Source organism: Ambystoma mexicanum, chromosome 10 (assembly GCF_040938575.1).
Source record: "Ambystoma mexicanum isolate Mex_15411 chromosome 10, UKY_AmexF1_1, whole genome shotgun sequence".
Classification (NCBI taxonomy): Eukaryota; Metazoa; Chordata; class Amphibia; order Caudata; family Ambystomatidae; genus Ambystoma; species Ambystoma mexicanum.
In genome coordinates, this window is record NC_090932.1 from 1,643,603,255 (window position 1) to 1,643,618,825 (window position 15,571).

At 46.8% G+C, this 15,571-nt stretch overlaps 1 protein-coding gene across 1 annotated transcript in view; it reads left to right on the forward strand.

Moving 5' to 3' along the window:
* The window catches only part of HIRA (histone cell cycle regulator), a 1,376,152-nt gene that overhangs the window by 286,748 nt on the left and 1,073,833 nt on the right, over positions 1–15,571 (forward strand). Inside the window, exons 7-9 of the mRNA XM_069620059.1 lie at positions 2,329–2,489; positions 2,958–3,125; positions 4,403–4,516. Coding sequence (XP_069476160.1) covers positions 2,329–2,489; positions 2,958–3,125; positions 4,403–4,516 — 443 coding nt within the window. The remainder of the gene's footprint in view (positions 1–2,328; positions 2,490–2,957; positions 3,126–4,402; positions 4,517–15,571) is intronic.

Genomic DNA, 15,571 nt, shown 5'->3' on the forward strand with positions numbered 1-15,571 from the left:
AAAGGGTTCCATGTGTTAAAATCGCGGCAAAAATAACCGTGGACACAAAATATTGTGGCAAAAAGGCTGTAGTTTTGCCACCGCAATCCATGTAAAGGATGCAGTGGACACCCTTGCAACCCCCGGACCCATTATACCATTTAAGGGGAGCGGGGGGAAACCCCTGCTTCCCTTAAATGGTGTAATGGGGTACACCTTTAACGCGTCAAACCACAGCATTTTTGCCGTGATTGTTTTTGTACAGGCAACATTTTTGCCGCGACTTTATCACTGCATACCGAAGGAAAGCATCAATGGCCTCTTGAGGAAAGTGGCAGAAGTAGACCCTCCTGGAGGAAACAAATAAGCTGCTCCTCCAAGCCCCCTCTTCGTGCTGGAGAGCTTGCACTGCAGGGTGAGGCCTCTTATTTTACAAGTCAAGGTTCTACAGAGTCCCAAGTGAAAATTAGGGACGGCAGCCGATGCAGTATGGTAGCCCATGTGGATGCTGGTCAGCCCACAGCATGGTTCTGGGATACTGCCCAAGGCTTCCAAGGGCAGGATCATCAAGCAGGGCTTGAGACTGAATGTCAGTCACAGGGTTGAAGCACCGATAAAGACCTTCTGGAGATCAACAACGGAGCAGAGCTTCAACGGGATGGTTCATGAAGAACATGCAAGATGGCTGCAAAGACGAGGTCTGGGGCTTCATGGAGATGCTCCTCTTCGAAGGGGTCTTGGTTCCAACAACGATCTAATGAATGGCTGCGTGAGTCCTACTTTTATCCAGATTCCAGTTGGAGTAGCCCCCAGGCACATCAATGGTGAGGATCAGCATCATTCATACTGGCTTGGGCTGTGCAATCATGGACACCCTCTGGCCACCATATCGTCCCAGCAACAGACACACTTTGGCTTGAACATGGACTGGAACCAGCCCCCAAATCCGGCCACAAACATACTGCTGCTTTGCGAGGGAAAGGGCAATCCATATATAGCAAATCCAGCCTTGGGCAGGAAGAAGACCAAAATACAAGAATACAAGATAGCCAAAGGAAATGCAGAATTCTTGTACTATGACCATTTTGAAGTATTTGGTACTCTAAAAGACATTTAGTGGTTAAATGCGAAAGTGCATGCGAGAATTTAGAAAAATACTGTAGGAAAATTCTCGCTGCCACCAGTCCATCTTGGACACATGCAAGTAACCACACATTTACCAAAAATAAAGTTAAAGGGATGCAAAGTATGCCTACTGCACTCACTGGAAGGTGATGTGCAGTGTAAAAGAAATAGGAAAGGCCACAATGGAGAACAGATTTCCCCTGCATTGGTAGCCACAGGGACTGATCAGTGCCCCCAAAACAGATGAGCTTAACAAGACAAATAAAGAAAGAATTCTTCACTTGGCTTCAAAAGTCAGTACAGTTTCGGAACAAAATCAAAAAGTTAGGGACTGGGAGGTCTATAGATTTTTATAGAGCGAATGCCAGAAACAAGAAAATCTTCTGTAACCTGTGGTAATGTGAAGAGCCCCGTCTTCCTATGCATGGCATGGCATGTCAGACAGACAAATTCACCCCACGCAGCCTCTGGGCTCAGCATTACCTGGTTTGCGGCAGCCCTTACCCACCCTGGCAATCACATACTCCACCTATAAGGTTGGGCAGGGGACTTGGTTGCAGCATACTTTCCTTTTATTTGAACCAATCACTCTCCTGTACTGCAGTCACTACGCTCTGGAGAAATGTGCCCCACTTGCTGGCATTTAAGAACCCTAGGTATGCTAAGGGTACTTCGAAAGTACTTTAAGCTTCCTTTGAATCAGGCTGGTGATCTGGTGGCTTGAACGCCAACCTCCAGAGACGACTCCCGGCGACTAGTGATGTACAAATGTAAATGTTTAAATGATGATGTTTTTCCTAAAGCAGTTCTTTATTTTTGTTGAAATATAAACTGATTGGTGTGTCCCCCATCAATTAATATCTCACTGCAGGCCAAGTTTACGTGACCAGCAATTATTGTATGTTTTTAAAGACGCTGTGCTTGTTATTGAGTTTTTAAAAACGGTGTCTTGGCAGTATCCATGTTCTCGTACTTGTTAATGGCGAAATGTTTTTAAGAGTAATGTGAAGGATATTTCTTCCTTCCCAGGTCACCTGACAAATTCTCGTTCATATCAGACATAATACACATTGCTAGGGCAGGCTAGAATTAGAATGATTGCTTCTGAACTGTGCAGTGATGATGTGGGTTCTGTTACTGTTCAGAATGTGAGTAAATGCATAGATTATCTCGATGTGCTGTATCACACATCACTGATCTTTAACATGCGTTTCTTTTTGATAGAAATTATTGCCACCCTGCAAGGACACTCTGGCCTGGTGAAAGGGTTGACATGGGACCCTGTTGGGAAATATATTGCGTCCCAAGCTGACGACCGCAGCCTGAAAGTGTGGAGAACCCTGGACTGGCAGCTGGAAACTAGTATCACCAAACCGTTTGATGAGGTAGGTACCTTTGCATTTCACGAAAGGAGCAAATGAGTGTCTTGAAGCTAGCAAGTGGCATTCAGCACTGAAATGGTTGCATAGTTTGTTTATGTGGTCAATTTTCTGGAGGCAGTCATGTTTGTGGAGGTCTGTTGTGAGCTCAATTGACAAGTTTAAAATGGTAATCCTAGGACTAGTGGTCATGATAAGAGGAAGAAAGGGCCAGCAAATACTTCAAACAGAAGTATGGTGAAAAGGGAAACAGTAGTTCTTCCTAAGCAATGGAAAAGTTGGGAGGCAGGCAGGCTCTATGTGTAGTAGACCATTAATGGGCATCTTGGAAGAGCCTCGAGGTCCTTTCTGAATTTTCAGTTCTGTGCCCCTTTGAAAATCCCTAGCAAAGATGAATGGGCAGAACATTTAGAAGGCAGCTGGAGAGCTTCCCTCTTTTGTAAACCTCTGACATGGAATGTATTTCTTTTCCAGTGTGGCGGGACGACCCATGTCTTGCGCCTTAGCTGGTCGCCTGATGGACACTACCTGGTTTCTGCTCACGCCATGAATAACTCAGGACCCACAGCTCAGATCATCGAGCGAGATGGCTGGAAGACTAAGATGGACTTTGTGGGGCACCGGAAGGCTGTCACAGTAGTGGTAAGCTGCAGGGAGATTTGAAAAGTGACATTGAATGAAATGGTGACTACAGTGTGCAATCGGACTGCGAAGCATGCAAGTGTAACAGGTCAAGCATTCACCATGACTATTTGGTATTATACTAGTCATAGCTTTGACAGGGTCAGAAGCACTATAACTCTTTTCTCTCCACTTTTCTCTCTCCACTTCTACTCTCCCCTCCACCACCACTGTCCCTTCTCCACTACTACTCCCCCAGTCACCCTCTTTTCAATCTCTCGTTCACCTTCCCAGTCACTCTTTCACCCCCTACTCTCTATCTACACTCACTCTGCATGCACACTTATACCCAAGTACTACTTTTTCCCCACCAACCAATACCTCACCTTGCACACTCCTTATCAATCCTTCTCCACGCTCTTCCTCTGCTTGGTCTTAGGTTGCTCCTTCTCCTTCCTTGATCTCACCCGAACAGCCCACACCTTTTAGTTTCCTGTGCCCTTTTTTTATCCTCTCCTTTCCCCCTTCATCAGTTCTCTTCCTCGGCTCATTCCCTGGGCCAACCGCTGGCTTTCATTTCCCCATAGGAGGTGTTGCATGTAAGCAAACACTTTGTATGTTCACACTGCCGGTTTGCTGGGCAGGTTACCCAGTTATCCGGCAGTTTCTCAATGGCTTGCTGAGACTACTTGTTTTCCTCCCACTTCCACCAGGCCTTCGGGGTCGTAGTGCTAAGAGAAAACAGAGTCCTGGGCCATCATTGTGGAGAGCTGATCTGGGGTTTGAAAGAGGGGTCCCATCCATGCTGTGTGGGGCGGTCCACACAACAAACCGACATTCTCAGCACTCTACATGATGGACACAGAGACAGCTCCATTCCCTGCAGCGGGGCAGCAGAGCGGTTCTATGTCAATTCTGCATACCAGGTGTTGTGCCGGTTCTAAAATGAACTGGGACACTGATTGCAGTTGGAGCGGACCACCATTCCATATTGCAGGTGATAATGCGTACGAGAAGTGGGTGAGTCTTGAATCCTGCCTTTGTGTTTGCTTACCTGTAACAACTCCCTTGGGGAAATGATGGGCTCACGAACACCCCACATGATCAGAATGACCATTTTAGGCCTACCTCGTTGTCACAGAGACAAAGGAAAGCCGTAAGAATTAAAAAATAAACATGCATAGGAAAGATGTGAGGCATAAATCTGGTGGGTTTAACAGATCAAAGAGTATTCCCCAAATATCTAATTAACTTGCACCTTAATTATCTGTGCCTTTTTTGTGTTTAATTTTTTTCAGAAATTCAATCCAAAAATCTTAAAAAAGAAGCAAAAGAATGGTAGCTCCACGAAGTCAAACTGTCCGTACTGCTGCTGTGCTGTGGGAAGCAAAGACCGGTCTCTCTCTGTCTGGGTGAGTTGGCTTTTGAGGCTCTGTCAATGTGAAGGGAATTGTTTATGGTGGTGCCAGGTGTTCCTATCTGTGCTGTTTGAATTAGTGATTGGTTAGCAAACTATCCTTTTTGTCTGTGTTCACAGGCTGGGTGGATGTGGTATCAACACCTAGCGTACAACTATTTAACACAGTGGTGGGCAAGCTACAACCTTTCACGTGATTTGGCCTACAACTCCTGTCTGCCCTAACCATCTTAAAAACATATGGAAGGTCACAGAGCGCCCACCACTGGTTCAGTGTCTCATATGGATTTTTGCATTAATATAATGTGTTTGCTGTCATGGCCAGCTGTATTTTATCCAACAACCTTCCAACTATATTGAGTGGTCCATATTAAAAGCAACATATATGTGTATTGCCATTGAGGCGGCCAGCTGAGAATTTCAACTTTACAATTGTGGATTAAGCTGATATAACTGAGGATTGGATGTTTTTATTGTTCATTCTTTCTCATAGTTGTCAAGCTTTTTGGGTTCTCCATCATAGCATGCTCAACGTATTCTCCTCACAGGGCAGACCCAGTAGTGATTTCCAAGGTGTCCATAATTACTGGATTTTGATCTAGTGTTACAACAGATATGAAAAGAGGACTTGGTTACTTCATAATGTTCAGAACTATCCTCAGAGTTTGTGAGCTTCCTGGAATCTCGGCAGCTGTCAAAAGATACAAACGAAATACAAGTAAACCTTCAGTGATTGACAGCCAATAACTAGTGACACTAAAATCACCTTCTATCTTCAATTAGTGTCCTGCCACTGTGCTCCAGCAGCCTGCCATCAGGTCCTTATTTAACCCAGCACCCTGCCCACAGATCTCGTGTATCCCAGCTACCTGCCAACCTATTGGGTCAAAACTCACATACCGTAGCCTGTATCTTTAGTTTACATACAATTTTCCATAGTGAGTCCTAGCCTAAGGCCTTACTTAGTACCCAACTCTTTGTGTTATGCCACCTTAGTGACCTTAAGCTTCTCCAGATTGGGAGCCCAAAAAGACCATCAGCCTCATTACGAATCCGCCGGTCCTGAATGCGGTGATTCTGTGACGACGGTGATACAGTTTCCGCGTCTGCAAGGTTGCGGAATGAGCGGCCGAATACAGCCTGTTGGTCGCGCGCGCCACACCAACGCGGAAACGGTGTCACTGTCGCTACGTAAACACCCACGGAAATGGACATTCCGCCTCAAAAAGCAGTGCAAAAACCGTGACCGCCACTGATGACACGGAAACACCGGAAGCGGAAATGCCATGACCGCGAAAACCAGAAAGAGAGAGGCGGCCATTATATAAACCACAATCCACTGCCATCCACAGTCGGCACAGGCCAGATCACCACTCTGAGAAGGCAAAAACAACAACCACTATGGCATCCAGGATCCCAGCACAAAGACAGTGGAAACAGCGCTTCAATGAAGCAGAGCTGACAGTACTTGTGGACCACATTATGCAGCATGCAGAAATACTTTTCAGCGCTGACCAGCGCCGTGCAACCCAGCAACATCGAAAGGTGTGGGCTGAAGCGGCACGCAAGTGCACAGCAGTCAGTGTGACAAAACGCAGTGTGAAGGACTGCCACAAGAGGTGGGACGACCTCAGGCTCAGAGTGCGCAACCCCATTGCTGCACACCGCCAGCAGAGCAGTGGCACAGGTGTAGGGCCTTCATCACCACTAAAACTGCAGTCATGGCAGGAGGGATACAGCAGTGCCCTCCACCTAAAGGGGCACACATGGCATTGGCGATGGAGAGGCAGGAGTGAGCCCACCTGTAGATGCCGGTAAGTGCACAGATTACAAAGCCATGAGTGCAATTTGAGCCCAAGAGTGACCCAAAGGACCCACCATAGCCCCCCACACCCCCAGTCAGGGCAGGAGTGACCCAAAGGACCCAGTCATAGGCCAGATGAGAAGCAACACCCCCCAATACATGGCCCTTGGACATGCACACAGTGCATGACTGAGTACAAGCAGAGACACATACACCTGAGTGCATCACCAGTCATATGCGTGTAAATGCAAGTGCTTACTATCATCCTGTTTGATGCATGTGATGGACCCATCAAGTACCAGCACACAACTAACAGCATGCCCTCTGTGTCCTCACAGCCATTTCAAGAGACAGCGACAACGCCCAACAGGCGAGGCGACGTGCACCTGCACATGGACATTGCAGCACCCCTGCCCAGGAGGACGACGCTAGCTGCTTTGGAACACAGCCACCAGCTGCATCTGGCGTGGATGCACCAGCCGACGCCATCATCCCCATGCTGCCTGCTGCCACACAAGTGCCACATGGCCACAGATCCCACCCTTGAGACCATCTGCACTGCGGAGGAGGGTGCATGCAGTGATAACAGTGCCCCAGCCATGTAGGCTGAAGTAGGGCCACAGTGGGAGGGGGGCCAACTTGGATGACATGACATGACATATCCCTCCACGACCTACAGTTCAGCCCCCCATCAATGCATAGTCCCATGAGGTCGCCAAACCACTCCATGGCAGAGCTGAATGCCCGCATGCAGCGGATGGAGGATCAGCAGGCCACCCTTACGCAGCTTATTGAAAGGCAGCGGGAGGAGGCCAGGCTGCAGAGGGAGAGCTATTCTGCATCTGTGCGTCGCCTCTCCAGGGCCGTTGGATGTTTTGCCACCACCATCGTGACCTTGGCATGCCATGTCCGGTAAGGAAACAGTGTCACATCCACCATAGCAGAGTCCATGTTGCTTGCCCAGCAGGCATATCTAGGACGTGTGCCAACAGTGACACCAACAGTGCCATACACCAGCACCACCCCATCCAGCTCCACCACTGCCAGCCCACTGAGGCGCTCAAGTCGTCTGACAGGGCCCTCTGGCGAGGACGCTCAAGCGCATACGCAAATAAGGCCATGTGTGTTTGGCTGTGCAGGAGACATTCAGGGACACAATGGGTGTATGTGGGTGGGTACGTTTGGGTGGTGGGGGAGGTCCATAATGGGTGTAGTGTTTAGGGGCCTGGTTGGGGGTGGGTACGTTTGGGTGGTGGGTGGGCACGGGTGTACAGCCCATCAATATGCCTTCTATCATGCTTTGTTTTAAATAAATCACCCTTGAAAACATTTTTACGAGTGGACATCCGTTATTTCATTTGCAATCACTCCATTTATTTACCTGTATCTTCATTTACATGCAATGCTGTTCATGTGCTGTCTCTCAAGGGTAAATGCGAATTGGTGTATCACGTGCATGTTGTCCATCTTGTGGCCCCCCCCCCACGAGGGGGTGCAGCCATCCCATCCACAGCCCCATCTTCATTATCAACTCCATCATCATCATCCTCTGTGTTTGGGGGTAGCGGTATGTTCCTGCGCATGCACAGATTGTGCAGCATGGCACACACGAGTACTATTTTGCCCGTCTTCACTGGGATCCGCCAGATCTGCTCAAGCAGCGGAACCTGACCTTCAGTAGGCCAAATGTCCTCTCGATCATGCCACGTGTGCGGACGTGTGACCTGTTGTACGCCTCCTCATGCCTGTTCCTTGGCCTCCGTACAGACGTCACCAGCCACGCCATGAGTGCATATCCTGCATCACCTACACAGGATGTAAATGGAGGGGATATGTCATACGTTAGTGGTATACATGTCTTCATCAGATGCAGTGCATGCATGTGTCATTGGTCAATCATCATAATCAGACCCTCCAGGATTTCGCGGCATGAAATGGCAAATTTTGCGGCATGAAATGGCAAATTTTGCGGCACAAACTTTTATTTATGGCAGCATTTTTGCAGCACAATTTTTATTGACTGGAGGGTGCAAGACTGGTACATTGCAGGAAAGAGGCTGTGTGCAAGGCTACAAGAGAGCCAGGGTGTCAATATATGTATCTTTTATATCAGATAGGAAGAGTACTAATGTCTCGGGCTTGGCAGAACAGTGTTTGTTTTGGCTACGTTTTTTGGTTTGCATGCCTATTTAATATTATTAACGTTATTAATCATTATCGGTTGTAATGCTGAAAACATTCCCCTTCTATGTTCCCCAATCCCGCAAACACCTACACACCTCTCTCACTCAACACACCTCACACGTATCACCAATTCCCCATCACAACTTGTATTTTTGAACCTCATGCTCAGTCATACATATAATCGCATGCTATGTCACACTGCCAAGTCACAATTTGCACTCTCTAGTCCCTGCCAAACTCCAAATCATACTTTCAACTCACACCGTACGCTCCCCAATTCCTCCCGCAGTATACATTCCTTCATTCTTGCATGCTACCTCTGCATCTTTCATCCTTTCTCCCATTCTATCACACTCTTCCCTCATCCTGTCTCCCAATCTGCAGCCCACTACTACCCCTGAGCCCACATTCCTTCCTCTTTCTGTACCTACGCTCTCTCAGATTTCTGGCCCACCGCCCTAATGCATCCGCTCTGCTCTACTGCCCACTGCTTCCCCCTCTGACCCACTGCTCTCCCTCTGATCTCCCTTTGCTTTCTTGCCTACCATGCCACAGCTCACCCATCACTCCCCTCTCACTCCTTTCTCTCACATATTGTGAACATTTTTCAATTTTTGAAGAAAACTGTAGATTTTGTCCTGAAAAAAAGGGGCATCTAAAAATAGAGCAGAAGATGTGCTGTTTTTAGATAAGCCATTTTTGGAAATGAGTAGGCCACCTTAATCTCAAAGGTGACCTGCGCATTTCCACGGGGCAGAGCTGTAGTGCAAACGATGAGCTCGCCAGCCACCTTGAATATGTTTGTGTTGGTAATTCTCTCCCGACAATGCTCTACAGGCTCCCCATGCATTTCACCGTGACTGGCCCTTAAGGGTCCTGCCACTGTAAAATGTAACCCAAATAAAACACATTTTAATCCCATTTGGGGAACAGAAATGCAAGTGAGACAGCAGCTGTCACACAGTTTTTTAAAAGTATTTCATCCGTCAGTAGGGTTAGTAAAGACCCTGTAAAGCAGTGGCACCCTTCGAGCACATATATAAAGTGGGCGCATAGAGTGGCCTACAATTTCTGCACATTTAAAAGCAAATCTTGCTTGTCAATTTGGGATGCGCTTTTAAATGTGCAGAAACGCCCCATGATTTGTGCATAGGGGTGAAAAAGGACATCTGAATAGGCGCATATAAGAAGCGTCAATTCAGATGTCCTATGTGGATCAGACTGCGCTTTTTCTTTTGCTCAGGTGACAAAATGTGCTTGCGCATTTCATTTCTTGAGTCCAAAAAATAAAAGTTGAGCTACTTCCAAAAAGGCTGTTTTTCACTGCATTTTGCAGGATTGCAAAATCGCTATAAGCTGGAGGGTGTGCATAATGGGCCAGGCTTTGGTCTGACCACTGGGTGATTTACAATCTTGGTTCATTGATGTCGACATTGGCTCTTGGACATTCCCAACAACTTGCAGTTCATATGGGGTGCCCTTGCTCCCAGTAGTGGGTGGCGAGTATGCCATTGCGCTGTGATGTACACACATGGAGGAGTCACTCTATGGACTGTGATGGAGTGGTACATGCAGAATGTGTCAGGTGTACACATCATGTGCATTGGGGGGGGCATAGAGTGGGTGGCTTAATCAAGTGGCTCAAGTTGTATGAGCTTGTACTAGTCTTGGTTCTGCATCCCCTTTGGCAGGGTGTGTATTGTCACACTGTGGCCACCTGTCATGTCTAGCTTTGTGACTTGTGGGTCGAGGTGACTGTCCATTACATGGGACAGGGGGTGATGCATGTGCAGTTGTGGCAGGCCACTCACACACCTCATTGCCCTGAGCACCCCTCCTTTCTCATGGCCCGTGCATTGGCAGTTGTACTCACCCAATAGCCATGTGCTTTGTCCAGAATAGCGTTCCATGTATCGTGGCAATGTTGAATTCCGCAGGACCATTGAGTCATGTGTTGATCCCGGGAAAAGTGTGCAGCAATGTGTTACCACTTGGGCAGCGTCACATACCATCTGTAAATTCAGTGAGTGGTACAGTTTCCTATTGCGATACACCATCTCCATTGCATGTGGTACTGTGAGCTCTATGTGGATGCAGTCTACTGCACCAATGCAATTTGGGATGGCAGCGATGGCATGGAAGGCCAACTTGGTGGCAATGACCTGTGCAAGTGTACAGGGTAGGGCGATGTGTTCCGACACATGGCGCAACAGGGCATCCAGTACCTGGCCAAGTATTCTTGAAAAACAGGGTTGTGAGAGCCCATGCAGCTCACCAACTGTGTGCTGATACGTTCCAGTGCCAAGAAAATGCAGTACCGACACAACCTTCAGGAGGGGGGTAAGAGGGGTTGCGGTCGGAATGCCATTGAAGCTGCTGATGTCGTCCTCGATCATGGTGGTGATGTACATGATTGTTGGACGGTCCAGCCGGTATAATGTGTGGCTCTGTCCTGGAGTGAGGTTCCAGAGTGATGCCCTGATGCGGGGTATTGCAGGCTGCCTGCAGGGTCATGCCACCTGCACAATTGGGTTAGGCATGGTTGCAGGGTTTGCCAATTGCCGTCTGTGCCTCCTCCGACTCCCCCCTCCTCCTCCTCTGCACCATTACTGCCACCATGTGCAGTGCTGCCTGTAGGTTCAATAGCCCCACTCCCAATGCTGCTACTGCAGCTGCCTGCATTGTTGTGTTTGGAGCTGGCCTGGGTGTGGGTGTGGCCCTTTTGTAGGCTCCCAGTGGCCTGCTGGGTCCAGCTGGGCTCATTTGGTGCACCTGTGGACTGATTCAGCTCACCAGGCACTGTTTAACGTCATGTCTGCGGTGGCGGTGTTACCACCACAGTGTACACGGTTTTACTGCCATTTTTATGGCAGTGTTTCCGTGTCCATGCTAGTTGTAATGCGCGCGGTGTTACGTATTGCCGCTAACCGGGGGGGGTTTCTGTGCCGACGCAGTTTTCAGATGCGTTGAGTCAGCGGTGGCGGTTTCTGGTGGTAGTATTTCGGGTTGCGATGGTTGGAATTTGCTGATCCGGTAAATGGTGCCGGTATGGTTATACCAGCAACGTTAAGTCCAGACTGGCGGACTCGTAATGAGGCCCATGTCTATTTACCCTATTTCTCTGGTAGGCGACAGTGATACTGTGTTGCAGTGCTTTACAACTTATTTGGAGTGGCAAGCTTGATTTTTTGGTATTTTATTATTTAGTTGCGGATTTACCTCGAGAGCAGCAAAGCGCTGTGCAAGGTTTGGGTAGCCAGTGTTTGGGATGACATCTTTTAACTGTAGCACAGTGCTGCGTCCATGTTCAAGTGCTGTTGAAAAAGCCACATTTTGAGAGATTTACAAAGTTGGAGCATTGTGGAGGCACTCTGAGTATATACTGGGATCGAGCTTGTGGATCTGCTTAGATCACATGCTCTGCATAGTCCGACATCTAGTGGAAGTCGCAGGGTATTATAAGACTTGTTTTCAAAACACGACGTTGACAGGGCATGATTAGTAATACTAGTGTGACGTATACTGTACCCATGTTCCTTCACGCGTTGAGGTCCCTCAGATTGTTTTTTTCCGCCATCGAAGTTGGTCGCAAATGCAGAGTTTCTTCTAGGCTGATGCCTCTGATTTGAATGTCTACCTTTCCTTTTATTGTTTGCCTCGCCGCATGACTGCTCATCCACTCGACAGCTCCGGACGAACACCCACAGCGTAGACGACTGATCGATTGACGCCTAGATGCGTCCTTAATCGCCTCTTCGGGCTTCGGCCCAGTACAGTAGGGAGAGAGAGAGGGGGGAGGTTCTGTATACTGACTCCTTTTAGCGAATGTTTATCCTTTTAGCCCCCTTCTTCATTTTTCACCCAACTGTCCTGTTTTTATACATAATGGACAGCACCCCATTTAAATTTTGTCCCTCCTGCCGTCGTAAATTTACATGGAAAGACACTCACTGCATGTTGACCCACTGTCTCCAGAGGGATCACGTTGAAAAGCACTGTAGATCTTGTCAGCTTTTCTGGCCGAAACCTCTAAAGGATCAACGGACGAAACGTTGGGCCGCTCACGCTATGCAGGCCGAGGCCTCCATAGACGTGACGGAAGACTGCATTGAGGGTAGTTACAGAATCATGAGTGATGCCGTGGGCGATCAGTATCCGTCCTGACCGCAAGTGCAGCCCCCCGACTCTGAGAAACAGGCCGGCGGTCCTGTGATGGAGAAGACCCCTGGCGGCCACTGGACACATAACCATAAACACGCTAAAGACATACCCCACGGCCGACTCTCGAAGACACAGTTGAGGCCCATGCGGTGACCAGGGATAAAGCCTCAAGTTCCCCACTGCCCTCTGGCCCATAGCACATGCTTTCGCCTATTGACAGCTCCCAAAAACCAAAGGAAAAGGTCGGTTCGGACACGTTTATAAAAAGTCCATCCTTTTGCGCTGTGAAAAACAGGTGTCGAAAGGCATCTCGGCGTCTCCTAAAAAGCACTGAAAAAACAAGCGCTAATTCAAAATCATGTTAGCGCCTCTTCTAAAGTATAGATCACAGAAAAGACATCCAAAGGAAACAATTTTCAAATAGGTATCAAGGGAATTTATTAAACTTGATACAATTTAGATAAATGACTCAAATCATGATTTTAATCTGCACTTAAGGGCAACAATTCACATAGTAGGAAAAAACTTTAAGAACACTTCTATACAATAATAAAATTCATCCTATTCAATCGTACACTCATTCATCCACATGCAAATGTCAACCATCCAATTTATACAAAACTACAAGGGATAAACAATATCTAAAATCTATAAAAACCATGACATGTAATTAATCAATAAGATTATTTATAGAAAGAATCTTTGGCCACAATAGATGATAAAGAAAAGTGGCCAGCTGATTGAGATGGGTCACCAGAATCTTCAACTACGACCTCATCTCAGGTTTCTCTACCAGTTTCGACGTGATACTCTATTTTAGTGACGTCTTCATCAGGAGATACACAAATTTAAATTCTAAAGGAAAACAGAAGACATAAGCCCATAAGTCTTCTATATTGTGATGACAACATGGTACGATAGTATTAAAAACCAAATATACAGCCAATATTTGTGCACATGAACAGCAACCTGCTGTTGCTGCTACTTCTACTTAAAGAAAATATCTATAAAGTATAACGTGTGGGTCACCCATATAGAGTGCAACCATCATAGATTGGTGTCCAGAAATTAGTAGGATCGGGTCAACGGCAGAGTGCACACCAAAACTTGTCCAGAGAGCAAATATAGAGCACTATGATCGCTCCTTAATCACATGGGTCAAATCACCAAAATATTAGATTATACCAAAGGGAGCCCATTCAAACAAAGGAGTCCCACATGGATGCTCAAACTTTGAAGGTGGTCAACTAAATATTATCCATCCCTATATGTTGAAATAATGAAGCTGTTATAACCGGGAGTGCACAACTAACCTTAGTTGAGCAAAAGGAAAAATTCCTTTATGATGTTGTTGGGTCAGCTAACAGTTTCGTTTAGCAGCTTCCAGCATTTAGTTCCCGCAATAGGAATTGTTGATTTCCCAATAAAACTCCACCCTATGGGTTAAAGACATAACTAATTAAAAATACAGAAAAAATGCATCCTGCCACCATCACCACTAAGGCCCAAGTTTAGACTCCGGACTTACCCAATGTGTCCGATGTGGCACATCAAAGAAAAAAAGAGATGTGGATATTTATACTTCCATCCCGCAGTGGCTCACAAGAATGTGTTCCATCCCTAAGATGAACACAGAGTTGAAAGTTGAGGTTTTATGACCAAAACAAATCGAGCGTTTAAATCATTTACTAAGCTCAAAAAAGAGAGAAAGGGATTAGGCTACAGCCCCAGCTGATAATACGAAGCCTTAATATATCGTTACCTACAAAAGGGATGCCTAAGCCCAAAAATGAGGAATACCATTTTTCAAATTCAACAACAAATGCAAGGAATAATCCACCCGTCGAGCTACCCACAGTTTACCAGCCGTTGTATAAATCAATAACGTGGGTCTCTCGCAACTAGGACGCTTACCTCCAACAAGTGAAAAGCTTTTCTCTGGCTATTCGCTGCCGTCTTGCTTCATCGGAACGAATCTGAGCACCTGTAAACGCGGGCACGGATAGTTTCGCTTCTCTCGAGTTAAAATAGCTACGCGTCAATCACATGATCTAGCGTTCGATCACGTGATATTGCAATTATGCGTGCTATCATGGCAACGCAGTAGTCTCCAGTGGAAGTCTTTTCTTCCAAATATTTAAAGGGACACCTAGCGCTATCATGCCCGCTTGGTATAAACCCCAACTTGCTGGGGTGTTAAAAGAATATATAAACACGCACCCGGATGTTGTGAAAATCTATGTGGGAACAGGGGGAGGGGACAAGGGCAAGCATTAAATGCAGTGTTAAATGCATTCCATCCCCCCTGCATAGGCTTACATGATCCTAGTCTCATTATAGGCGTTACATGAACGATAGTTACGTTCTATATCCAGGGTCTACTGGATGGGGGACGGGCTGAGAAAATACAGTATTACTGATGTTAATAGCTCGCATGCCAAGGCTCCAGAGTTTTCAATCCTTGAGTTAATGTTTTGAGGTTAAAAATCCATAGTTTCTCTTTGTAATCCAAATTTGTAACCATTTGGAATTGATTTTGAGCCTGCACTTTTTCCATGCAGAACCACTCTATTTGCTCTGCAGTGTGGCCCATCTCCACAAAATGGATTACCATAGGCACACTGAGGTTGCGTGTTTTGATTTTTGAGTGATGTTCATTAATCCTAGTACTTACCTCTGTGGTTGTTTTGCCAAAATACAGCAACTGACCGGGGCATCGGATGGCGTAAATTACGTTTTTGCTCCTGCATGTTGTAAAAGTCCAGAGAACCCAATTCGTCTTCTGCGCATTGAAAGAAAAGGTCTTCTTCGAGAATTTGCAAGCCATACAGGAAATGCAAGGATAATGTCCTACCGATGGATCGAGATTAGTGTCTCGAATAGTAGAGGTTTTTACTGGGG